The sequence below is a fragment of the Rhineura floridana genome, chromosome 19 (assembly GCF_030035675.1).
Source record: "Rhineura floridana isolate rRhiFlo1 chromosome 19, rRhiFlo1.hap2, whole genome shotgun sequence".
In the NCBI taxonomy this organism is placed as follows: Eukaryota; Metazoa; Chordata; class Lepidosauria; order Squamata; family Rhineuridae; genus Rhineura; species Rhineura floridana.
In genome coordinates, this window is record NC_084498.1 from 27670866 (window position 1) to 27698165 (window position 27300).

General features: G+C 45.8%; 2 protein-coding genes across 7 annotated transcripts in view; one reads left to right on the top strand and one right to left on the bottom strand.

Moving 5' to 3' along the window:
- Positions 1–1624: 1624 nt before the first annotated feature.
- On the bottom strand, positions 1625–26513 carry EIF4ENIF1 (eukaryotic translation initiation factor 4E nuclear import factor 1). 5 transcript variants are annotated; one of them, XM_061602727.1, is made up of 19 exons: positions 26255–26513; positions 23629–23755; positions 22166–22239; positions 20426–20553; positions 19733–20028; positions 18649–18850; positions 17378–17553; positions 14788–14923; positions 14348–14527; positions 11742–11968; positions 9591–9662; positions 8683–8875; positions 8037–8116; positions 7020–7159; positions 6067–6157; positions 5591–5720; positions 4335–4679; positions 3601–3765; positions 1625–2394 (listed from the first exon to the last, which is right to left on the bottom strand). In XM_061602727.1, exons 2-19 carry the CDS (start codon positions 23725–23727, stop codon positions 2189–2191), a joined length of 2940 nt encoding a protein of 979 aa, XP_061458711.1. In that variant the 5' UTR covers positions 23728–23755; positions 26255–26513; the 3' UTR covers positions 1625–2188. The 5 variants fall into 5 exon arrangements, with proteins under 5 accessions (XP_061458711.1, XP_061458712.1, XP_061458713.1 ...); XM_061602728.1 differs by having other exon boundaries at positions 26221–26513; XM_061602729.1 differs by having other exon boundaries at positions 26177–26265.
- The window catches only part of SFI1 (SFI1 centrin binding protein), a 36780-nt gene continuing 35716 nt past the window's right edge, over positions 26237–27300 (top strand). The window contains exon 1 of one of the 2 annotated variants that reach the window (XM_061602724.1): positions 26237–26964. The gene's annotated coding sequence lies outside the window, so the exon portion shown is untranslated. The remainder of the gene's footprint in view (positions 26965–27300) is intronic. The other variant, XM_061602725.1, reaches the window with a different exon arrangement.

Below are 27300 nucleotides of genomic sequence, written 5' to 3' on the forward strand. Positions count from 1 at the left end.
TAGAGTATGTTAAAGCTGGTCTCTGCAGCTAACATGCAAAGGAAGACAAAAATATGCCGTCCTCCTGCATGTGTCATTTATATATTAAAGTCACATTCCTGTCCTTGTTACATACCTGTGTAAATAAAGTATGCAGATAAAAGCTAGAAAACTATTCCTGAAACAGTGTTTATACCTAGAACTTAAAAAGTGTATAGCAAGCACCTGAAAATAAGGGGGCAGAATGTCCTTTCCCCTCTCTTTTTCCTCCAGGGGCTGCTGTCATTGCTGTTTGAAATTAGTGTAAAAAAACCAACCCAGGCATTTTCATAAAAGCCCTACTGGATCAGATGAAAAGGCATATCCAGTACCCCACAGTGACTATAAATAGGTATCTGCTGGTCCACCTGTAAGCAGGACAGGAGTACACTAGCCCTCTCCTGCTGCTGGTCTCCATTGGGTGGTACTTAAGAGAATAGCTTTGATTGAGGTAGAATTAACTATCAAACAGCCGTTAATAATCTCACCCTCCATGAATTTGTCTAATCCCAACATGTTGTGAATAGCATACCTTAACTATGCAGTGTGAAGTGATTCTGCCTGTCTTCCCTAATCTCCCACCATTTAGCTTTATGGGATGAGTCCTGCTTCTTCCAGTATTTACTATGGCTTTTCTTCTTTCTCCTACTGTTCCCCTCCCCCCAAAAAAGATTTAAGGTGGAACAGTGTTTGAATGAAGGGTGCAAATGGAAGGCTTGAAGTTCTGTTCTTGAGTTCAACTTAAAGCTCTTAAATGCAGTAATAAAGGCACCCTCAGCATGAAGACCATCTATTGAAAGCAAATTGTGATAAAAATATGCCTAATATGCAAAGAAGCCAACTATAGTCACCTCAACATCCCTTTACACAGCAAGACAAAGAGCTCATAGAATTGACTTTATTTACAGAATGTTTTGGGGAAATTGTCACTTAAAAAAAGTTATGAAACAATCTTACAGGGAAGAGTCCGTGACCATAAGCTGTACTTAATTAGTTCACTTTTTACACAAGTATTCAAGTGTTCAGTCACTGATGGCCCATATGGATTCCAGATGCCCAGAGCAGTTGACGGGTCATTTCTGAAACCTATTCTGGGCCATCAATACTAGCCACAGGATGCTTTCAAATTGCAACAGCTAGCTTGGCTTTGGACTGAAGACAGAGCTACGGGGCGATTCCAGACTGTCATTCTACTTTGAAAGGTTGAGGGGAGAATAGGCTACTATAGCTACTCACACTGAAGAGCCAGTGGTGGGCCACTCACAGAAGCTGCTTTTGACCTAGCAGAAGGCAATTTTAAAGATGCACCACATTGCAGCACAGAAAACTGGGTGGAACTACCATTGTACCTATGTTTATCTAAGGTGGCCACAAAAGGTCAGTATACAGCAACCTATTTGCCATGTGGTTAAGGGACTGAAGGTTCAAATTTCGATGAAGTTTTTTTTTTTTAAGTTTTCCTTTGATTGGAGAAATTCAGAATCTACAGTGGCCCCTTCCCCCATCCCACTTTAGCTATCGTGGCATTACCGATGACAAAAAGGATACAGTGGAGGGAGACTTGAGATTGCAACAGGCAAAGCGACTTCACCCTGTTCACTCACACTTGACAAGATGCGGCACCTTTAATCTTAAACAAGTCCCACATGTACAGTGAAAAGATCCAAACCATAGGCACACAAACTAAAGCTTAACTTTTTACTAACTACCTTTATGTACAGCTGTATAGGTTCAAAAAAAGCTATCCTGTGGATATATACAAAAAGATGTCTATACACTGGTGTGTACACAAGGGTCTATACATTTCATTTCCTGTGAGGAACCCTTCAGCTGCTACCTCTATCCCCAAGAGGATTCTCAGCACTTCATTCACATATCTTACAAAAAAGCAAAAAAAGAAAAAGGGAGATGCTTCCAGAATTGAACTGGTCCTGTATTGGATCCAAGTTTCTTCAGGGTTCAGTCTCTTGAGATTCTTTTAAATCTTGACGTAGATGTGGGAGCTGGGCCAGGTGCCATGTGCTGTTAGTCACTCAAAAGAAGAACCTTGCACATAGTCCTAAAACCAAAGCGCCCGAAAACAAAACACCAGGGAAGCACACGGGGGGACAGCTGCCCAAGGAGATCTGCCTGCCATCAGGAGAAGGGACCTGCTCTCCAACCCGGCTGCTCACTGCCGGTACTCCAGTTCATCTACACTGATGACTTTGGACGGCATGGATGGGAGAGGCTGCTGCAAGACATCTGAACCAAACCACTTCGCAAGGCCTACGGGGGAGCTGCTTCGCTGGTTCACACGGTGGTCAAGCTGCGAGTGTACATGAGGCAATCCAGTCCGAGATGGCACACTGACAGCAGATCCTTGTGCACTTGAGCCTGGAAAGGGAAGGGGGAGAGAGTGAGAGCCAGGCCTTGGGCAAACACTAGGCTGTTTTTTAAAGTGTGGCGAACTGAACCTGTTTGCTCTGGTCAGAAGCTTTTACTTAGCTTTTGTGAGAGAGCAGGTAGAACTCCTGAAGCAGGTGGCATAAGTAAGGCTCATTTTGTTACTGAGTTTTAGGAGCCATGCCTTTCAGTTCACTGTGCTACAGGGCAGGCACAAGTAGTTCAGTGGACAGAGACACAGCCACCGAGTTCTGTCTCCTGTAGAACTACTCCGCACACAGCAACATTGCCAAGACCTCTGCTCCCCAACCCCCTAAAAATCAAGCATCAGGCAGGAGGATCTGGCCACTCCAGACGGCTGGCTGGACAAGAGCACTCAAGCTCCCTTTCCAAATGCCAGTTATGTCACCACCATCTGGTATCTCCTAGTGCAGAAATGGGCCTACATTAGTCTTGGTTAGTGTACCCAAGAGCCAGTGTGGCGTAGTGGTTAGAGTGTTGGAGTACAACCTGGGAGACCAGGGTTCAAATCCCCACAGCCACGAAGCTCACTGGGTGACCTTGGGCCAGTCTCAGCCTCTGAGGGAGGTGATGGTAAACTGCCTCTGAATACCATTTGCCACAGAAACCCTATTCATAGGGTCGTCGTAAGTCAGAATCTATTTGAAGGCAGTACATTTACATTTTTAGCGTATCCCTGTGGGCTGAATGTGTTTTGAAACTTCACAATATCAAGCATGCACACAAAGAATCTGTCAACAGACTAGTTACACCGTACATGATAAGATCCAGAATATGAATGCCTGCGTAAGACAAGTAGTGCCCTCCTGGGCTCACCTAGCTCAGCAGGCACAAGCTGGTCCACTACAAGACTGTAGCCTTCCATTAGACCAGCAGTCTTCAGCCTTTTCAGATGCGGGACCCACTTCTAACCCGTTCCTCATTTTTTTTACCTTTTATTTGTATGATGGTATTGGTGTTGCCAAAACACACCTTGTGTTAGGCTGTGACTTGGTAGTGGGTCCCAACCCACCAGTTGAAGTCCAGTGTGTTAGAGTAGAGAGGATGTTTCAATTGCTGAAGTTTAGACAAGGAAGCTACCAGCACCATAACCAGTTCATTTTTAAGTGAGAGTTCATTCATGCTAGCAAAGTAGTGTTTAGAATGCGAGAGTTCCTTTGTATTTAAACAAAGTACCTGATCTCTGTAGCTGCTGTTGCATCATTGCCAGTTGCAGAGGCGTCCCAGAGCGAGGGTTCAAGAGGGGATGGCCAGCTGCTGGGAGCGGGTAGCAAGGCTGGCCAAGGAGGGGAGCAGATACTCCTTGTAAGTGAGTCAGGTCTACCCCAGGAGGAATCATACCTGGCAAGCAAAAAAGAAGAAAGCCTCAAATAAGAAAATTATCTCATAGGTTTTGGACACTTATTTGCATTTCTAGCCCAACCATTCCAAGAATTCAGAGCAAGTTAACAGCACTTTGGACTCCAACCATAATCCACTGAACAGATGTTTTTGAAGGTAAAACTAGCACCCAACTGTAGCTGAACAAAAGGCCACTGACAGCCAATGCAGGACTATTTTACTGTGACATTTCCTTCCCTGTCAGGAGGCATGTTACTACATAGTACATCAGTTATATTCTTAAGGAAGACCCCACAGAAACCACTGCTGAAAATCAAGCTCAAATGTGTCACTCATTTTAAGTCCCTGCTATAAGGTAACTGAACTCATGAAATGAATCTTTATTGCTCAGAGCCGTAGGCTACCACAATTAAAGAGGAAAATACAAAATACATATTAAAATACAACCCATATTACATCAAAAGACTGAACTCATAAGGGCAATGCCATTACTATGCTTTATTCTTTCCAACCTTGCAGTTATAAGATGACCCCAAAACCTGGTCATAGATTGGGGGAATACAACTTACCTGCTTGCAGCAGAGGAGGAAGATGCTGTGGATGAATACCTTGTGCCAGCATCCTCTGGACCAATCCTGGGGGCAGTTGATGAGCAGGCCGTACCATTGGCACATGAGGAACCAGGGAGACCTGGTGGACAGGACGAAGAAAAGTTGTCCCTGGGACAGGAGAAGCCATGGTGGGGGTTTTTCTCCCGGTGGACTTCGGCCTGTGGTCTTGTTCTTTGGTGCAACGGTTGGTCTGAGAAAGCGGCGTTGAACATTCAGAGCGCTGTAGCGATGCTAATTTAGTACCTATGGAAGGCGAATTCTCTTGATCTATGTGTTCTATGGACCTTGATGGCAGCAGGCCCTCTGCAGAGAGACAAGAGCAGGTCACCTCAATGTGCTGTCAGGAGTGGGAGAGAAAACAGAGTGCTCACTCCCCCCAAGTTCACAACAAGACGCCACCACAGCCAAGCTGCCTTGAAGTCACATAGCTGTATCAAGGTGACTTATCCCACACTCTCCTCACAGCCACCCTGTGGGTGGGGTCAGCTTTCTCTGCCCACCCCCACCCCCCATCCTGATTTAACTTGACTTTTAATCAGTTCCCAAAGGCTAGGCTAGGCTACAGAAGACAGCACAGCCCAAGATCACAGTGGACTTCATGCCTGGAGCAGAGATTTGGGGCCAGGCCTCCATGGTCCAAGCCTCCCCCCCCCCGCCCTGGTTCGCTGTGGCCCTCCACAGGAGAGACCTTCCAGGGAATATTCTATGCCTTTCAAAAGTGCCCTGGGATCCTTCACACTGTTTGCAACAGCTCTAGTATCCTCCACTGCTGCTCTGCTATATATATGCTTCATGTTTGGTTGTACAGATGCAAAGGAAGCCACGTTTACGTTCGCCAGGTTTACCTCATTGAAGATTGATGAAAGGCCAATGCCTTGCACTCCAATGCTGGATACAACAAATGACTGCCAATCACGTTTAGGTACGCATGGCATGAAGCTTGATAAAGAGATCAAGAATGTTGGTGGGTAGTTCCAAGTAACTTAACCTCTCTACACAACCAGTGGACCTCAGAAGCCTCCTTCATCATCAGATCCCCATCCCAGCTAAAAAGTATTTGAAGCTTCTTCAGAAGGGAGGGACATCTTCTGATTTTAGGTCAGAGAATTTAGGACATAAGGGTGGCACCATCTTGCTTGGACCTCATCACTCCTGCCTGCCTTTTGGACACCATCTGTCCTTTCACAACAAACATGACACACTCCACGCCATACCTTCATGGGTCCTCAGACCTTCATCTCTCTCACTGCATTTCAGCTTTGCAGGATTTGGTTCATCTTTAGTTTTGTCTTTGCTTTCATACATCTTGCGTATCACTGAGGTAGGAGTAAAGGAAGGAGACAGCTGCGAAACCAGACACCAGAAATTAGAAGCCAGTCCTGTACTGTAGCTTTTGTGTTTTGGAAAGCAAATCCAGCTGGACAAGTTCCACAGGGCTCCAGGTGTGCAAGACAGTGCTGGGACCCCTTGGGACTGTGTTTAGTAGAAACTTTAGGAAAACATACTGTAACTGCAGAAGAGTTTAAATTGCTGCCACTACCAAACCCAAAGACATCCCACTACAGTACATCTGGTATTGGAACTTCCATTTGTTGGAACATTGGCTTTTACAACATTACATTTGTTCTTCATACAAGACTTACAACTACAGAAATTACTTCCCATTACTGGGGTCTTTGTTAGCACTAACCATGCTAGTTATGGAAGCAGCCGGGGCTGGAGGAGATGAGGCATTCCCTCTGTGGCCTGGGGGTGCAGGAGATTTAGTCAGGCGCTGCTGCCTAGGAAAGAGAAAGTCATGTTAGCAGCTACTGCCTTCTCCTTTCTGCCTGGCTGGGGACCAAGGAAAAAACCACACAGTGCCTAAACTGCCCCAGGGGTCTGGTCCACTCTGCTCTGCTAGGACAAGCCCCTCTGCAGGCAGGAGAAAGATGAGCCAGCTTTAGAAAGGAAATGGAAGGGCTGCTTGAGGCAACACTCAGCTTGATCTCAGAACTTGGCTCCTTGTGTACGGAGAGGAAAGCACCCCAGTGTTTTGGTACACTGGGAGACACCAAGTAGGACAAACTGCCTTTCATAACAACTAGACCAGGAGAACTCTTGTAAGGGAGCCACAGTCTTTCCCCCTCCTAGCAAGACAGTCTCTCTCTCACTGGTTTGAACCTCCAAGAACAAGTATATGGGCAACTGGCCAGGGGAGTTCAGTTTGAATCCTGGGATAGCCATGCAGATCAATGGAAAGGAGAAAGCAGGCCACTTGACTCTTGCAAAGCGCTTTCAAGGCCCTACCTTGTAAAGCAATTTCTCCCTAACAGACCAACCTCTGCAGTTCACAGGTTCAGCGGTCCCAACAGCTTTTACAATGCAAGCCAAAGACTGGCAAAGCATGCATCGATATCCAGGAATCAACCAGGTATGTTATTACAGGCACTGCTTTAGTTTCATGACATTACAGCCCAAGCCCTATGTCAGCATAGCTGTTTACGCCTAGTGAACTTGAGACCCACATTTCAAGTAATACAATGCCTTTGGTAGATATCTTGGATGAGCCACCTTTGGAAAAATGGGGCAGGACAAGCAGAGGTAGGTAAGGAGCATCGAAATTGGTTGCTTTCCAGCTACCCACCTGCTGTTCATGCTTACCTGTTCCTGAAGCCATCTCTGGTTTTGTCCATTTGTAGTTTGCCGAAACCTGGTTGGTAGAAGTTTGACACCTGCATGGTTAAGTCATGTGGAAGGGACAGGCCTTCTAACGCAGCTTGCTGCAGCTCCAGCGGACTCATCTGAAATGAAGGTTTCCATTAAAGAGTAATCAAAAGCCAAGGCTTTTAAGCAGCTATTACAAATTAGCTGTAGATGCCAATACTAAGGTGTTTCATGTTAACATGACTACTGCCCTCAGGTCTCTATTACAAGGCAATATTCCCCTCTGGTGTAGCAGAGCCACCACCTCCTTCTTGATCTATTTAACCACAATGGAGATTTAAAAATAAGCTGCTGAATTACAGCACAGCTGTAGGCAAAGCTCTTCCAGTTACTCTCCATCTATTTCGCACAAGTTTATCTGGCAGCCTTCATTTTAAAGTGGAGTCATCTTTAAGATGTTTTTCCTATTGAATATATCTATTAAACTAAGAAACAAGCCATTTCTCAGAGCCACTCGGTACTGCAAACAGAACTCTAAAGAGGTCAGGGTGGGTGGGTCACAAGTATTTCTGATTTTCCCATTAGAGGGGCTTTACACACAGGGCACAAAGAGGGGATGATGTTGGGAAACAGTTTGTCATTACCACACCCACCAGTTTCTTAGACAGCACTAAGCCCTCCCAAATCCTGCAGAGCCTTTGGCACGTTGGAATTATTGTCTATTTGTGGCCCACAGATATCCCAACATTTACCACTATGCTTGCCTCACAGACCACTCAAATCATACGCTGTTAGAATTTTCAGCAGGACATGAGATTCTGCAAGTAGCTTGGCAGGTGTGTTGACTGTCCTGCAAGGAATGGCTAGCAGTAATGCCAGTCTACTGAGGACACAACTCTCGTTCCCTTAGATGGAACTGTCACGCCTAGCAGAAAGCCACCTGCCCTACATGCCACTCTCCTCATACTTCCAACTCAGACTGTGGGAAGCAGGAAGAGCAGCTCCCCCTCTCACCTGCACAGCAGCCGGGCTCATGGACTTCCGGATCCCCGGAAACGGATCGCCAAGCAACTGCGGAGAACCTGATCCAAAGCCTACAATGAGACAGTGAGCAGTTTCAACATTCAGCTATCCCACCGCCTCATGGTCCTCCTCACCCTCTGCAGAAACAGAGGCATCCCCCTCAATTGCTTTGCTTTGCTGCTGAGCTTTATGCTCATTTATGTTCTGATGTACTGGAGAGATATATACATATTTCTTAATTTAGTGATTATACTCTTTATTATGTGTTGTGCTATTACATTTGGATTATTTATGTGAACTGCTTTGAGCACACGTATATTTGTGGAAAATGCAGTATATAAATACACTTAATAATTATTATTATTATTTTCTTCTAGGAGAAATGTCACCTGCTGCTGCAGAATATCAGAACTGCAAACTCTCTTGGAACACAGGAAGAAAACAAAAGAGAAGTCGGCCCAACCTGTTACTTTGCAATTCAAGTTAATTTTGATCCAAGGTGTTATTCAGAGCCTCAGCCCAACTAGTTTTGCTTTGAAACTTTCAGCTAATTATCTGGTAGGAGAGTGAAAAAGTGAGCTTTACAGGATGCGTCAAAAGGAAGCTGATGGGAAATGTCTCTAGAACCAGGCCTTACCAATCGGTGAGGGGATCTGATGTCTCAGATAGTCAGCTGAAGCCGCTCGAGTGGGAAACATTTGAGAGACAGAAGGCGGAGGCGGAGAGGGTGCTCTTTGGCCAAGGAGAGATGACACAGGTTCCAAGCCACTCATCAAAGTATTCAGGACGTTAGAGGAAGCAGGTCTGCCAGTGGATGGTCCAAGGATCTCCTTTGAAATAACAGTTATTTTAGCTCTTCCCAACATTAATGGCTGCCTAGAGACACTACCAGGGTCAAGTTCTCTCCAGCAGCACTCTTCAGAAAGCTAGAGATATTTGGGGAAAACAAGCCCACAGCAGTCTAAAACACTGGTGGCAGGAAGAAGAATTGCCTCCAGGCAACCAGAATGGAAATTTCATCAACTGCTTTTTTCCAGGTAGTTGTCAAATGTGACACAGATTATTAACACAGGCATGCAAGCACAGGTAGGCTGTAACTCTGTGGACATGGAAGGCTGGCTTACAACACTTCTGCAGTTGGACTAGCTGAGCCAGAAGACCTGTGCTCTTGATTTCACAAATATCAATTAAACACTGTAGAAGCTGGACAAGGTTTTTTGCAGAGTGAGCAGATGGCATCAAGCACTGCAAAACTTCCATTTTGCCAGAAAACAAGATGCATGGAGTATGGTTTTAATATTGGAATTAGTTTAATCTTATTTTAATGTAGACTTTGTATGTTTTTAATTATATGTATTTTTTATCTGGAAACCGTCATGAGTTCCAGTTTTGGAAAAATGGCAGGGTATAAATAAAGATAACAACAACAACAACAGGCAGAATGATTTTTAAATGATTGTCCTCTACTAGAGGCAGCACCAAGGCTCTGGTTTTAGCCATTAGGAGATGGCACTTTTCAAAAAGGTTTTCAAGACTTCAAAATACCTGCAAGATATTCTTTGTAGCCGACTGTCCTGGCATCTCAGAAGGCGGTATCAAGTGGCTTTCACGGGTTTGCTGAAAAAAAGGCAACATATAATTTACACCCCTCTTTGTGAGCAATTGCCACCTGTCCCATCCCTCTAGTGGAGCCCACCACCACCATCACATGCAAGAATGAGGACCAATAAGCCAGTGTAATGAGGACTTTTATAAGCAGACTGACAAATGGACTACCAAGAGGCCAGCACTGGCTAACTGATTTTAAGACAATGTGGGAGAACATCTATGGCTACCCTCCTATACCCTAATCCTTACTACAACCAAAGCCATTAAGTAACAAGAGTATTCTAACTTGGGTAAGGTCTAACAGGTGTGGGGGCACTCAAGCTTTATATATGCAGCAAAGTGCTGGCCCGTTCTCTGGTGCTATATAAATGGAATCCATTAACACGTCACAGCACTTCAGCCCACGAGGTTAATGCCCCTCCTAAAGTTGTCGAGAACAGCAACCATTCCAATTACTAACACCAGCCCCTCTCGAGCATCAAATATATGTCAGTTTCTCTAGACTACTGTTGGTCTTGTGTGATAAAAGCCTTTTGATCATGTTGCAGAAGTTAAATCTGTTCACCAGATCCACTTCGAGTCACAGGCATTTCAAGATATCACTACAAGCTGAGGACAACTTCACTGGCAGCTCGGAAGCCACTGTTGTTTTTGTTTCGTTTTTAAGTTAAACTGCCAAGCCTGGATTCGACCAGGCTTTCATTTCAGGGATGGCTTGATTCACTGCCAGTAGGCAGGCTACAGAACCACCCAGCCCTCCCCTCTGCCCACACACCCTCCTCTCTTAACAATACCGAGGAGCAGGATATAGCTCCCTTCACAGAGTGTAGGCAGATCCAAGACTCCAACAGACGTCAAGTTTATAGAAGAACACTGAGTCAGATCAGTCTCTTCTCAGCAGTTCCAAGGAACCCCTCTAAGCCACCAGCAAGCAGGGGTAGCCAATAGGGAGCCTTCCAGATGTGGCCGGCATTCCACTTGGGCTACCCAGAACAATACACAGAAAACCTCCCCCAAAGAAAATTCATGTATCCACCCTTGTAATCGGAGACTGTGTCACTACAGCAACTCAGGGAAAATAGCTAAGAAGCTGCGCTGCACCAAGATCGACCCACCTGGCTGTCGTACCGTCTGCTGAGGGAACATCTCTAGCCCTGCCTGGAGAATTTGGGGACTGAACCTGGAGCCTTCTCCATGTCCACCAAGGGACACAGGGAGCTGCCTCATGCGGAGTCAGACCCCCAAAGCCCAGCAATCTGTTGGCAGCTGCTCTTCTCCAGGGTTTCAGGGAAACCATTGCTGGCTGTAAGCGTATCAGTGGAATGCAAAGCAGCTGCTCCAGCTGGCTTCAGAGTACCAGCCGGCCTCTGTGCCGCTGGAGGTTTGGTTTGTTTATGTATATCCACCTGGTAGAGCCCCCCCTCCACTTTTAAAAACCTATCCCACATTTCCATGCAAGACAGAGGGAGCTTCCCTTCCTATATGACCAGCATGGAAACCCAGGCCAGTAGTTTTTATTCAGGTTAGTAGCTTCTGTGGGCTTGTTTACAAGGCTGACCTACTCCGATTCCAAGCCTGCCTGGGTTTTAAAACCACCACCTTTTCCAGTTGCCTTTCCCCTTCACAAAGGCAAGGCAGGCAGTAATGAAGGCAGCCCTCCCCAACCTAGTGCCCCTCAGGTGTTTGGGACTGCAGCCCCCGTCAGCCCCAGCCAGCACAGCTACACTGGAGCAAGCAAGATGGCTGTGCTGGTCAGGGCTGATGGCAGTGGTAGCCCAAAACCTCAGTGGGCACCAGGTTGGTGAAGGCTGATCTACGGAGGGTCTTTTCAGTGGTGGTGCTCCATTTACAAGATTCAACAAGAAACCAGGTTTTATCTTGGGACTACCAGTTTGGCTGTTCATTGAACAACAAACCTGACGCTTCAGCAGCAGACAAGTCATCCACTAGTCTGAAAACTCTGTGCTGAAAAGCATATTATAAGTCTAGAAGTATTTGCTATACAACCAGGCATGTATGGTTGCAGTTAATGCCCCAGGACCAGGTGTGGTTGAATTTCTATCATTTCAGCACTCACTCTTTACTTACGTTGACTTTTGGTTGCGAAGGTAGAGTCCCACTTGCCTTCATAGTACTGACTAGTTTGTTGAAGGCAGACATATCACCATCTTTAAGGTGCTGGGAGTCTGTCACATTTAATGACTCTTCCATCTGCTCTGCCATTAAGGGGGCAGCTGTTTTCCCTTCCTGATCCACTTTCAGGCTTTTCAGCCCAGCTTCTACTTCTTCCACTGAAAGTACAACTCCTGAATGTGCTGAAGGGAAGGGGGTGGGGGAGAAGAGAGATATCAAGAACTAGACACTCCAATTCACAGAGCAGATTCAGAAACTGCAGAGATTGTTAGAAAGCAAAACCACAAGGATCTGGCAATAGTTCATCCTTGTTCCAGTCCACTATTTTAAGACCAAGCAAGACGTAAGCACATCCAAGATTCAAGCTGTGGCTGAAACAGAAATTGAGATCCCAGATCTTTCAAACAGCAAAGAAGAAAGGAGGAGATCATGCAGACAAATTAGTGGATTCTCAGTAACCACTATATCTGTGACAAATCTGAGTCTTATGTGAAACTTAGAAAGCAGCCCTACCAGCTTAGCAAACTTTAATTTACGTACAACGGGTGGAGGAATACGAACAGCCACAAATATTTGCACAGTACAACAGCTATTAGGACTATGGGCACACTCCAAGAGGAAGTGCCCCCTCAAAGCCCCACTGAAGTGAGAGAGGTACAACAGCACTTTCTAGTGGACTGCACCCCAAGGCACAAACATGCAATCTGAAAACCTGAGCAAGGATTTCTGTAGCCATTAGGAATATTGATAATTTCTCCCAATAATTTTTGAATGGAAATTAAAAGACAGTTTGTCTGAAATGAAAGATCTCTTGGGCTTCCAATCTCTGGTTCTCTCTTGGTTCTAACTTTTTACTTCGGCTTAAAGCACTACCAGGGCACTCTTGTTCTTCCCAGACAATTGGTTAAGCCTACAGCATTTCTTCACTTCTATCCTGAAGATGGCACCTAAAAGCAGGCCTTCTGCTTACAGAAAGTTGCACTGGCATGGTCTTTATGGATCCTTTTGCCATGTCACTTAATGTTGAGCTACGGACACAGTAGACCAGCATTTGAACTCAGTCTATCTGAAGACAGCTCTTCCATTCACAAGACCACATGTATGTCTTCATTACTGCAATTTAACAAGATCAGAAATCTCAGCTGAGACCAGTTAACCCTAACCATGGCCAATTGGCAAATTCAAAGCAGTTGTATAAACTTGTGACATCCCAGTCTCGTGTTTTCCAGGAGCATTATGGAACAAAAGTTGCCTACCTCTACTATGGAGACTGGAGAACAGTCAATGGAGACACAGAATGCATCATTTACTGCACTGGACTGGTTTGCCCAGATTCCAGTTACAGATCATGCAAAGCCACAAAATATGCAGCACTAAGCAAACAGTCCTCCGTGCAGCAACAGCCAGCCATCTAGGCAAGATGCTTCCAGTCAGGGAACAGATGCTAGAACACAGAAGCACCAGGAAGCAGAAGGACAGCCTTAGGTTTCTGTTAAAAGATCCTGGCCTAAGAAACGTCTGTGGAAGTATTTCCATAGCAGGAACTGCCTTTTTCTTTGGTCACTGGAAAGAAAACTTGGCACCCAAGACAGCAATTCTGATGCCCCAGCAGTTGTGCAAAGGGAGGGAAGGGCCCAAATCGCTTGATGTCCTTGTTCAAGCACATTCAGTAAGATGTAGCAGGCAGCAAGAGAGATTGACCTCTGAGCACAGGGCTTTGCATGCGTCCGGGTGAAAGCTCTTATGGCAGGGATCTCCCAGCTCCACATAGGATGAAAATCCCAGGTCCTGCTCCTCACCGTAATTAGGACGCACAAAAGCAAAGATGCAAACTTCAGGATGCTCAGCATGTTTGCATGCTAGTATCTGCTGCTGACACCTGTCAGCAGAGATTCTGAACTGAAACCCAGGATGAGGCAGCACATGCAGGGGAGCCTCTGAACACGCACAAGCCACAAACATGCAACTCCACATCATCCATGCAAGTCTTCTGCTGTACATGCAAGTTAAAGTTGGGGCCCCTTAACCAGCAGGAATGGCGTGATGAGATTCCAGCAGGAAAATCCGTTGTTAAAGCATCCCTTCCCCATCTTCAGACCCTCCTCCCCCAACAAAACTGTCATTTTATATACTGGCCAATGTTTAAGTTCTCCAATTTTATAGGACACCCAGAGAAGCCATAGACTCCTAGCTGAGAGATTAGTTGCAGAAAACGCTGCTTACGTTACTGAGGCAAGAGATGCAGTAGTGCAAGTTTGGGTACGTAGCAAGAGCTGCTCAAGTGGCAAGCTTCGCAGTGCTTGAGGTTTTCAGCATCATCTTCCAATTTTGAAATTGATTCAGGTGCCAAGAAGTGTCGACATGGGAACTTCATTTACACCAGGAGTTAATCCTGCTGTCTTATGGTTAAGGTCAGACAATAGCAAGGCAATGTAGATCTCCATAGGGATCCCCGAAGTAAATCTTAGCACTTCCTGGCTGAGAACCGAAGCTTGGCACTTGAACACATTTTTGCCCGAGGTGCCCAGAGGCATCACAACAGCAGGAGGGGGAAGACTTACAGCTCTCTCTAAGCTTCTCCTTGTTGGCTGAGAGACTTGAGAGGAGGGGCTTTAAGTCCACTTTGGCTTTCTGTAGCATCTCTAGGATGTCCACTTTGTTTTCAGAACGGTCTTCCAAAGGAATGGGAGCAAAGTAGTTTCCAGCGTTCTGGCCAGGGGACAGAATGCCTTGCTCTAGACCTGAAACAGTAAAAACCAGGACGACTGCCTTGTTAAGTTTTTTCTGCTAGACGCCTCTAGGGGAACAGAGCAAAGAGGTTTACACTCTTGGGAGAAAAAATTCCACACACAGACTCCTACCCAACGTGCTCTGGGTTTTGCTCCAGATGCTGAAGCATCAGAACAACAAAGGAAGCCGCTGCCAAAGTGGGAGAGCTCACAGTCCTACAGCTTTCTAGGAGAAATAGAATGGTGGCTGGGAAAGGACAAGATGAGATTACCTGCCAGTCTCTCCAGCTCTTCATGGGGCGTAGATCTAAGACTACTCGAACGGCTTCCAGAACGGCTGGGATTAGAAAACCAGCGGCTGAACCTGCTGGCTGACACAGAGCCTTCCCCCAGCACATCTTCTATCATCTATATTATACAGGGGAAATGAATAACATTTCAGACAATCATAGCTAAGAACAGGAGTCCAGCAGTACAAGAGGCAGCACTTACTGTGTCCCTGGAAAAATCCCCTTGACTCTTAGCAGGCCTGACGCTTCCAGAATTTATGATTGGTGGAAATACTTTAAGCCATCATTTCCTTCCTTCCCTTGAGAAGCTGTGTCATTTAAGCAGCCATGCAGTGTCTATTCTCTAAAGTCAAGTGTTTTGGGTAGGCCTTAAAGATAAATCCCAAAACAACTTCCAATGGCAGTAGCGCTGCATCCTGATGGCAAAGGTGTACCACTGCCTGGAGTTCACAAAGGGGGCTCAATTTAGCTTACTGATTTTAAAGGTTCAGGCAGTCAACAACGCTTTATCACTGGCAGAGGATGAACAGCACAATCCTATGCATGTTTTATTGGAGGCAAGTTCCATTGTCTTCATTGGGGCTTATTACTCGTAAAGTGTTTAGGTTTCCAACCTAGAAGACGCTACTTGTGTAACAGAAGTCAGTTTCCAGATAAAAGGCATTTCTGCCACACTCATGTGATGTTAGAACAGCCCTAAATATTACTATTGTAAAATACTCTAGTACTTCTTCACACGGCTCACAGTTAAGCTATGGAACTCGCTACCAGAGGAGGCAGTGATAGCCACCAACTTGGAGGACTTCAGGAGAGGATTAGACAAATTCATGGAAGATAAGGGCATCAAAGGCTACTAGCCATGATGGCTGTGCTCTGCCTCCTAGTTGCAGGCAGGATGCTTTCTGAATACCAGCTGCTGGAAACCACAGGAGGGGAGAATGCCCTTGTGCTCAGGTCCTGCTTGTGGTCTTCCCATAATGGGCATCTGGTTGGCCACTGTGAGGACAGGATGCTGGACTAGATGGACCACTGGCCTGATCCAACCACAGGGCTCTTCTTATGTCCTCATTCGCCCAAGTTGTCTCAAAGGATAGCAGCTCATCCTGCTGAACCTTGCCAATCCAGATCCATCTTACAGTGTAAACCCCTCAGCTTTCCATTGGAATCACCTTCACTGAAGTCAAAAGGTAGGTTCAGTAAGGGTTGTCATGCCCTCCTATGCAGTGTGCCTAGACCGCACTTCCCCCAAGTCACACTAAGAAACAAGGTCTTACAGGCATCAATAATGAGCAGAGCCAATCTACTTATCAGTGCTGCAAAACTCGCTCAGCAATATTAAACTCAATGTTAATGAAAGAAGTCTACCTGTCCCTTCGTACAGTCATCTTAAAGCAATTTTTACCTTCATGTGCTCCCCTAACAAAGAGTTGTCAAAATGCTAAAAATAATTGCAAATTGGATGTAGGTAAGACTTTCCAACTTAAAACCTTGCATGTTGGACCGACAACAAAACAGTGAAGCACATATTTCAGTCATTAGAAATGCCAATGATTAAGTGGAACACAAATCCCTTGAATAAAAGAAACCCTAACCCTGTTCAGGGTTCCAGCCAGCCATTCACCCTCCTCCAAAACCTGTGGCTACTGAGCACGTAGAGTCCTCATTGGGCTGGTTTTGGGTCCTGCCCCCTTAAGCTCCCCCTAAAAATGCTTTTGTAGTTCTGCAAACCTGAAGCTTGCCCCAAACATGCCAATGCCCTCTAGTGTCCCAATAAGCCCTGCTCTGGCTAGAAGGCACTTGCCGCCAAAGTTCACTATCAGGAGCATAGGGAGCATCTGTAGCGCAGTCATTAGAGGATCTGGTGTGCATGCAGAAGGCCCCAGGTGTAATCCCTGGCATCTTCAGATAGGGTTGGGAGAGACCTCAATCTGAAATCCTGGAGAGCTGCTGCCGGCCAGCGCAGGGAACACTGAGCTAGATGGACCAAAGGTCTGACTCAGTACAAGGCAGCCTCCTACATTCATTGTCTAAAATACAACTCGGATCCTGTAATGCTGCTAAACATATTCAAAGGAAAGGCCAACACTGTGCTTGCACCAGCCTGAGGAATTTTGGAACACAAAACTAAGATCGAAGTGAAGATCACTGAACTCTTTTCTTCAACTGGACGTTTTATACAGAAAACTGTACTACAGCTGCTTTTTCTCAGTGGTTATCTGGAGATGTAGCTCTTAAAAGTTTTATATATCCCACCTTCCCATACAAAAGCGTATCTGCCAGGTGGTCTTGCTCAGCACAGCTAGGTGTCTGTGCAATCTTCCCCAGAACAGTGAGGTACAAGAAATGAAGTGACGTCACCTCTACACCCAAGACAGCATGCAGGAAAATCCACTCAAGCCAGAGACGCGGGGATTGCCTTGGAATACTTAACTCTTCATTTCAGTTGACAAGCTTGCCAAGATCTTCTACAGAGCAATAAGATGTGGGATAAGCCACCTCTTGATGCAAGATATGGGGTGCACTAGTTCGAGATGGAACCTGCTGTGACTGAGGGGTTTTTTTATACACTTACCGAAGCCAAGCCTGGAACGCTCTTGTCCAGGTTGAAGAACTCATTGAAATCAAACTCTCCTGGAGCTGGTTCTGGCAGTACCATTTCCCTTGGGACTTCCTGATCTGCTGCCGTCTCCTGGCCGAGAGCTGGCTGTACTTCTTCCTCTTGAGCTACTCCACCATTGCATTCTATTCCTTGGGAAAGATAAAGCCAAAATGTCAGCCCAGCCAGAATCGTCTCCAGAGGCAGCAGAAGCCACTTCATTTTGACACTCAGGACTCAGCTGCTTGCTTTGAGTGTCATAGGTGTATAGTTCATAGAAAGCTTCTCTGAAGTTTCATTTAATATGCATTCCTCTCAAGTTTAATCTCGGAGCTGCTCCAGAGAATGTTCAAAACCAGACACCAGAAATGTGCAAATTGTATGCACTGTTAAACTTTCAGGTGGCTCAAGAACTGTATTTCAGCTTTGCTAAAACTACGCTTTTACACCATGAAATCTTAGATCTACCAACACCTGGGTCTATTAGAATGCAGCCAGAAAGGGCTTGGGGGGGGGGAGGCAATTTACTTGTCTATATGTGAATTCTCCTAACCAAAGCCTTGCTACTTACCCAGAATGTTTTCACACACTATTGCTGCAATCCTGTCTACTCAGGAGTCCCACCAAATTCAGTGGGACTTATTCCCAGCTAAGAGAGGTTCAGACTGCAGCCTAAACTATTATCTTGATGCCAAATTAAGAATACATGAGATATTGTCCTCCGGGAAGGCTGCAAAGGGACCTCAACTTCTGCCAGGCTCAGGATGAAAATTAAGGCCTTCAGTCCCAAGCTGGTAGCCATCTACCACAAGTATCACCTGCTTGCATCGCACTTGTTACCCTGCTCACTATCACTCTGCAGTGCTTATCTACAGGTTTTGATCCCACATTTTTGCCTAGACAGGCATCTAGGGCCACTTACACTCATTTCAGTGACCAACAGAGTTCTAAAATGAGAACCTTTTATGGTCAGCAGAGACAGAACTACCCTCTATACTAAGTCACATGCAGGCCCTTTAAGAACTCAAGCCAAGGCACATCTTATACCTGGGTCAGCTAACCAGAAGACTGACCCTGATGCAGAAGCATTTCAGCCCAGACTTTTCCAGCAACCTTGTATTATCAACTCTGTCATTAGCCATTAGATGTTAAGTAGACAGAAGCAGGCACTACAAACATTAAATGCTCTCTTTCTGGCACTTCATAAAGGTTTCCTTCCAGTTAGCCAATGCTCCTGGCTTAAGTACCTTCCTTCAGAGATGTTGTGCGCCGCCTTGCTCGCTTTCGGCCTTTGTGTTCTTCCTCCAGTATTTTATCATCAAAGCCAGTAAGTTCAATGGTTTCCGACTGACTTGTTGGGCCAGCAGAGAACCATTCTGGCTCCTCCTCAGTGTAGGAGTCATTCCTTCGGCGTTCTCCAAAGACACGCTTGCTGTCTCCGTATTCTCTCTAAAGAATAAGGGGAGACATGGAAAAACATTCACGCTATAAAGATTATCGGATTCTTATCCAATCTTCTGACTGGCATTGGACAAAAATGAATGTAGAAGTTTGGGGTAAGGAGAATTAGTTCCCTAAGAGGCAGAGTGTACAATGTAACTCTTTTCACTTTTAACCCTTGGAACATCTTTTAAAGACCATACAGCAATATTGATAAAGATGAGATCCCATAGGAACGGCCTCTGCTAGATCTGTCCACAGAAGCACCTAGATCAGCACTCTGTCTCCTTCAGTGTACAAACAAATGCCCCCAAGAAGTTTGCAAGCAGAGCAAGATGGAAGGTTTGCCAGGTGCTAAGGGAAGCAACAGAAGCAAAGGAAATGCAGGTTAGAGACACACTGTTGTACCTCACAAATGCAGACTTTTAAAGTGAGCAGCTAAACAAATGTCATCCATCTCCAACTGATCATAACGGAAAAAAGATCCACCTTACTGCCATTTTAGGACAAACTGGTGCACCCTAAGGTGGGGTCTGGGTTTTAAAAATGTTTGTGTTGTACCCAAAGTTGTACTAGACCCAACACAGATCCTTTATGGATCCAATTTAGTCACGTCTGTTCATTTTAAAGGGTCTGCTCTCAGCAGGACTAATGCTGGATACAACTTTTTGCTCTCAAAACCACCCCGATTTCAGTCAGTCCATCTGTGCTGCCCAACAGTGTTCACACCCCACATGATCCATCTCACTTGAAGCGCAGGCTACAGGTCTTTGCAGCATTATTGGCTCTACAGCAAAGGTATCTATAGTTTGCCTTCTCTGCATCAAGTAAGTCTACCAGAGACATGAAGTAGACACAAGCCACCTGCCTGTTTCTCTTTTAAGCACTAACCCTGAAACGCTTGTCTTTGTAATCCCTGTCACGGTCTCTGTCCCTTGCATCTCTGGAGTCCCGCGAGTCCTTTTCACCACCTCGGTGGTCTTTATCAAAGTTTCGGGCAGAGATTATTCTTCCACTGCCAATCCTACGGCCACCAATGACACGGACACAGTCACTTTCCTTTTCCAGTGGGCTTCCTGCTCGACGTGAGCCTACAGCTGCAGTCACATGACAGCCCCCTCCAAAGCTTCGCCTCTGTGGACTCAGTACCACATCCAAGTCATCTTCTTTTACCCGTTCCCTGGGATCTACAGGTTTAAGAGAGTTTAGTCACATGCCAAGAATGTGTTAAGGAGCTCAAGCAAGTAGAAATTGCTACAAGCTTCACTCGTCTTCATTTACATGCAGGAATTAGTAATTCTACTTCCCTAAGACCACAGATTTCTATTTTAAGCAACCAAATGTGTACTGCCTCTTGTTACTTTGGCATCATCAGAAATAAGGTCTGCAGTTTAAGTCATTACTCAAATCAGTCCCAGAACAGACCTCTCTACAGATTTTAGCAATTCTACTGCATGTTCCTTCCTTGCTGTATCTTGCTTTCTGAAGCACATATGAAGCCCAGGGTCTGAGCCTCCTGAATAATCCACAAAGCAATCTCTATATTTTAGATTTGCAATTTAAGTGCCTCTATGATGCACTCACCCACTATCCTTCTCATGAGGGAAGACCGATCTGAATCTAGGTCCTTTTTAAGTCCTTCCACTGGTGAAGTCCTTCCAGAATTTGGATACAGAGATGCGTGCCATTTTTCAGGGTCCCAAACGCCATCACTGCAATGTTGCAAAAGAATCATGTTAAATGTACAGGGGTCCAACAGAAGTAACACTTCTGTAACCAACTGCAGGCAGAGGTAGCTGTCTTCTGCTAAGGGTTCTTCATAGTCACACACACTGTACTAGTACAGCTTGTTCAGTTTCAAAGAAAAGGAGCTCCCTGAATGCAGAAGCCAAATGCAGTGTAATGAATGCAAGGCTGATGACTAGCTACCTAAAGCAGTTTTAAGTCTTGACAATATGAACATCTGTATCATACCAAGCTACAACAAGCCTGTCAAATGCAGACATTAGAACAGAGTATTCAAGAATTTACACACTTCAAGAACTTGCTTCTCAGAAATGGCATGATATTGAGTTGGGCAACACCTCCCATCCACCACTGTAGGTGTAACTGGTAGAGTGTTCAAACTCTTAAAGGGATGGGGCTGTGGTGAACAGAAGCCCCACCCCACTCTATTTTTAGAAGTAATATATTTATTTATTTATTTATTTTATTAGATTTATATACCGCCCGACTAGCATTAGCTCTCTGGGCGGTGAACAACAGAATATAAAAATACAAAACATCTCAGATCTCATAATAAATACAGCATAAACATATATAAAACAAGAAATCAAAAACAATTACAACAAAATTTAAAACTAAAACGAGTTACATATTAAAACGCCATAGCAAAGAGGCAAGTCTTAACCTGGCGCCGAAAGGAGAGCAATATAATCAAGGAGTATACCTCAGCTAAAAACCAAGAATGAAAATCCAAAATGCAACTGATGTAAACGTAACACATCATCAAGCAAGGATGACAAGAATAATCACCCGAGGTCAGCAGTCTAATTATAAAGAAGAAAAACAGGCACACAACCTAGGGAAAAGGGCAGGGCCAACATTGTTATCATTGAACATCTATCACTGGATGTTGTCCTCTAAGAGAATGCAATTCCATCAAACTCTGAGGCCAGCTTGCGCTTCTCCATGATACTCTGACCAAAGGAAGCCTTGATGATTGACGTTTAGCTAAACTTTATCAGAAAAGGTACCACAAATACAAGAAGATGCCAGCAGTGGCAAGGCAGCTATTAGGGGCAATTTGTCTTTCTTCAGAAAATGAAGGCTTACTCAAAGCAGCTGGATGACAAAGGAGTTCAAGGTGTAATAGAGGATGAAAAATTACAGAGGAGCTGAATGAGATGTCCAAAGATCTCGAGACAACTGGTAGTACCCTAATCCTTCTTGTATAGCGTGGCTGCAATATGCCACTGGCAATGTTGACTGCGGCCTCCAAATGGGAACTGAAGTCTGCAACTGCAACCTGGAAATGGCTACGGCGAGTGTGAGCATTAGGTCTTTGCACTGCCCTCTCCTCTCCAATTCCCTTTCTTTGTGTGCCAGCTTCTGTGCTTCAGTCCCCGCCCATTTAAACTACAGCCCCTTCTTACACTCCCAACAGGAAGCTGTGGTTAGAACAAGCTGGGATCAAAGTGCCAAAGCCAGCACGTGAAGGGGGGTTCATGCAGTGTGTGGGCCTGATGCTGGTTTCCAGTTTAATAAACGCTGGTTCATTAAGCTAGGAATATTACATTCACACTTTTGGTTTCGTAGAAATACCTGTCATATTTTTCTGAAAGACATGATGGCCTCCGTTTAGAGTGGGGACGCTCTTTAATATCCAAGAGTTCTTCCTAGAGAAAGTGGACAAAAAAAGATTATGGAGTACAGCATAATTTATTGCAGACCAGACTTCATGCAACATAGTTAGCAAAAAGGCTTTTCTAGTATTTGATTGTTCTGACTAGAAAGGAATATTTAGAACACAGGTGAAGGAGTATCTGTTTGGAAGAATTATACCCTCAAGTTGAAGGTTAAAAGATTTAGGATCATGGCAAAAATATATTGCCCACAGAGACAGGGTGAAAGAATTTAAGATTCCTCACAAACAAGAATCTCAAGTGCTTTGTGAAAGAAGTCCTTGGGCATTGGAGACTATCTCGGGCCAAAGACATCAGTAATGCCAGTTTGCAATAACTGCTACTAGATAGCACAACTGGCCTGCTGCGATGACTTTCGGAAACTCATACAATGCTCAGTTTACTATACATAGCAGCTATATATCCTTGAAGTATATTTCTGCTGAAGGTCCTCTATGTTACTTTAAACTGTTTTTGTACTGTAGTATATTCTAGGTATATGGTCCTTCTACTTGAATACTTCACATAGCAAGAGTGCAAACTAAAAAGGACTGCAACAGAGGGCAGCTTTTAGTTTTCCAGGTATCTCTACTCTTCACGTAGTGAGCATCTGATAAGTACCACAGATTTTATTGGGACTCATTTACATGGCTTTACATGCCAAAAAGAATTGTTCACAGGCAAGATTAGGAATGTAATTACATGCATAATTCTATCACTATTATTCAACAGGTGAAAAGGCAGATCTTGTTAACAGATATCCCATGGACTACCAGCCTAGCTCATCAAAAGCTCAAAGAACAATTCTGAGAATTCCTGCTGGGTATGTGCTGCTCTTCAGGAACAACACATACCCATCAGTTGCACTTCATACCATTTTTGTTTTATGTTATTCCCCTTTTAGCAAGCATGTAAGTAGTTGTCTGCATTGTGCATTTGGAACATAATTTGACTAGCAAAGGATGTACCTAAATCAGAAGAATTTAGATGTTTGTTATAAGCAAGATACCACATGCCAATAGCAGAGTGATAACTATGGAAGCTAAAGCTAAAAATACAATAACATGCAATGTTCTGAAACATGATGGAACTTCAGATTGATGTTTTTCATTTAGCAAAACAGATCTGCTATCAGCACTTCAGTGGCAAAAATTAGGAGAATGGTGTGAATCTGTTTAGACTTCTCATTAAGGTTTTCCACAGAAACAATATTTTGGAATAGAATCCAAAAGCCAAAATATCACACTGAAAGTTCTATATTTGCATGCTCATTTGTAGGAATACGAGACGTTTTTGCAGACTGTCAGCAACTCTGTTAACAGCTTGATTCTACCACTACTTCAGAAGCAATTTGATATTTAAACAAGAGATCTAGCAGCTTACTTTTGTGTAGCGATGAGGGAATTTCATTGCACCAATTCTGTTAGTGTCAAGTAATGTATCGCCATTCACAACTTCTGTCAGTCCCCCCCTTTTATCCATAGTTGCTTGGAGGCTTTGAACGTGTGACCTGATAAACACACAGATGTGGCACTTAACATCTTAGAACTCATCTGATAAAACTGCAACAGAGTGTCACTTCAAGTATTCCTTGCCATACATTTTGGCACAACTGCTTAAAGCAATGTTTGCAGCTCTGGGCCCACTGAGGGGTGAAAACGTTGCAGACACCTAAACATTTAATGGTAGGCTCTAATTTGAGTTTTTCCAAACTGCAGGCTTTAGTCCTACCAAACAAACTCCGCACCAGGTTATACACCACTCCTTTACAGTTCTTTTATGTACATACTGTTAGTTAATATCAGAAGTACAATAATACTCCTTTCAACAATCTAAGAGTTGGAAGGACAAAAGCAACATTGCCAGCCCCGCACTTAAAGATGTGAAGGCCTAGGGAAAAAGCCCTAAAAATCTGGGGAGATGGGACAGTTTTTCCCCAAAGCCTTTTGTTTTGTTTTCTGAAAAATTGAAAAAAATTGTGCTAGGAAATGTAAAAGGGAATAGAAGCTTGTTTCAACGCAAGCAAACTTTCAGTTTGTAGAAGACCATGATAAATATGATAACAAATATGTAGAAACAGAAGAAACTGATAGTAATAGTTCAGGAGACTGATTAGATTCAAAGTAGTGTTCATTGAGTCTGTTTGCCCCCCCTTCTCAGCTCTTTCTATGGAAATGAGCGCTTTATGTCTGCTGGACACTATGGAGCACTGGAGAAGATATAATTTTCAGAATACATAGGGATTTTTTTATTATAATGTTGATGGTTTCTCCTTTTTTATTATTTTTTGCCTGCTCCTGAAACTGGCAAAATGAAAGATACTAGGTTCCTTACAGTTCAGTAGCTTGCAGCTCCATTTGCACTTAAAAAGCAAATTCAATTTGTAACTATTATCTGAATAAACTGTACTTTTAACATACCAAACATAGTAATTTAATAGGAAATCAAGTTATACACAATACACATTATGTTCCTAAAGTAACAAAGTGTTTTTTGATGTGTGAAGGGTGCTAAAAAAGTACTGTGTATTTTTCAATTTCCCCCCTAATGTCTTTGTCTTTCTTTCCCTGGAACCCCCCCCCCAAAAAATGGTTTTCCATGGCTTCAAAATTTCCAGAAATGTTACATCTCTACTCACTCTTCACCTGCTTTAGCATAGTGAAGACTCAGAGTACTGATGTTCCATGTTGCAATATCCTCCTAAGCAAGTTTTCAAGTCTAGCTCCTTGCAGCTAAACACAGTTCAGCCAGATCTGTAAAAGAAACCCAGTGCTAAAGAAGACAGGCTTCCTTACCACTGGGCAGAAGCAAGTGGAGAATGCCTTGCACCAGAACTCACAGATAATTTTTTTTGGGGGGGGAAGAGACCATAACCTGTAAGGAGCCCTTCTGTTCCCACTCAAAGGGAGGGGCCACAGCTCATACACTTTGCGAGCAGAAGTCCCAGGTTCAATGTCCAGCACCTCCAGTTGAAAAAGAAAAGGACCACAATGAACAGGTGATGGAGGAAGCTGCCTTATATGGAATTAGGCCCTTGGTCTACCTAGTGCAGTACTATCAACAGTGACTGGTAGCAGCTCTCCAGGATTTCAGGCGGGTGCCTCTTCCAGTTCTCCCTGGAGATGCCATTGGGAATGGAACCTGCATGCAAAGCAGAATGCTCTACAACTGAGCTACAACCCTCCTCTGCCCAAGATCTTTGACAGTTTCACTAGTCAGGAGTCGTCCTGCCTTCCCCAGCCTGCAGCCCTCCTGGCCATTGCCGGCCTCCAACTCAGATCAGCCCCAGCCAGGCCAGCCAATGGCCCGGGATGACAGGAGCTGTAGCCCAGCAGGTTGGAGAAGGCAGCACTGAGCTAGGCGCCCAGCCTGGCCGGAGCAGAAGCGGCAAGGGGGTTTCCAAGATGCACAACAGGTAGCGATGACGTCTGGCGGAAGGGGAGCACCGGGGCTGCTCCCAACTAAGCCCTGCTCAGAGTAGGCCTCCGTTTGCCATGCCCGTTGATTTCGAAGGGGCTACTCTGAGTACGGTTAACACTGGCCTCAACCCCCCCCCCCCTTGGATATTAACAGGCAGAGAAAGAGCGCGCTAGCCCAAACGAAGCCGAAAACCACAATCCCAGCCGGGCGCCCCTCGCACCAACGGCCCCGCCTCCTCTCACACGCCCACCCCACTGGGGAGAGGACAGGCCACGGCAGGAGAAGATGAAAGACGCTCCACGGGAGGCGGGGGCGAGGCGAGAAGCCCTTGCTTCGCCTCTGCTCCCAGCCGCGCTCTCCCTCCCTTGGGGGCGCGCGGCCTACCTGTCAGGGCTGTTGTTACGAGGCCGACCCGCGCAGCTAGTGGGGAGAGGCGAAGTTGTGACCACGCCCCGCGCCGGAGAAAGGGGCTTCTGGGGAGGCCGCTGTCCGAGGTGGGCGCGATACCCACCCACACGGCGAAGGCGGCGGCGAGCGAGTCAGCGGATCCCTCACCTGGCCAGGCCGCTTCGGCCGACCGAGAGCTCACCTCACGGCTGTGCGGAAGGAAGGCGGTTCTGCCCGCCGCCGCGCTCGGTCCGCTGCCTGCCCTGGCCTGGCCGGCCCCTCTCAGCCCAGCCAGGGACGACGACGGGGGCGGCCGCCGCCCCCTCAGACCCGCTGCCGCTGCTCCCGGTGTCCTCTCTATGCACACGGCCTGTCCTGTTCTCTTCTCAGGCTCGCCTCGCCCCGCCTCTCCTCTCCTCAGCCGCCGTAACCGGGGCCTTCGTTACCCACCCCTCCCCCTTTAATAGCCACGGCGCATGCGCCACGCTTGCCCTTGCCCACTCGCCGCCTTTCCCCCTTCCTCCTTTCCTCCGGCTCACGCACGCGCAGGGCCGGCCTTCGGGGCAGGCCCGCAGGGAGGCTGCCATCGGTGGTAGCCTGACCCGGAAAAAAGATAAAATTATAATAATAAAATAAAAGAACCGCGTCTTTATAGACGGCCCCAAATCGGGATTCTTCCTCCCGCAAAAGTAACAGGGGTAAATACAGGTACATGCCCACAATGGACAGGTGGGAGGGGGTGATAGAGTGGTGAGGCAGCATGGGGTGGGTCCTTCAGGCGTTTCAGTTGGGCAGCCTGGCCTGCGGTCGATCGTTGCCCGCCGCGGAGAGTCCCTGCTCGAGAAGCGCTAAATGACACCTGTGCACGGTTAGGTTGCAGTCGCCACTGCTTTGGGAGGACTTCACTCCCAGGTAAGAGTACATAGGGTTGCGGCCTAACAAACGGATCCTATGTAGGGTCACGGAGCAATCCTGCCCGTGCTTCTTTGGAAGTGAGCCCCATTGAGTAAAATGGGACTTCGTTCTGAGAGTGTTTGTGCACGCACAGGATTGCAGCCTCAGATGTGTGGAGAGAGTGGTACTGCGATGATCCTGAGCCACGCACCTTCTTAGGCTGCAGTGCCAACCCCACTTACCCAGGAGTAAGCCCTATTGAATTCAGTAGGATTTACTTCTGAGTAGGCATGGACGGGTTTGTGCTGTAAACCCTGCTATGCCTTTTGTGGTTGGGGGCGGGGGAAGGAAAGG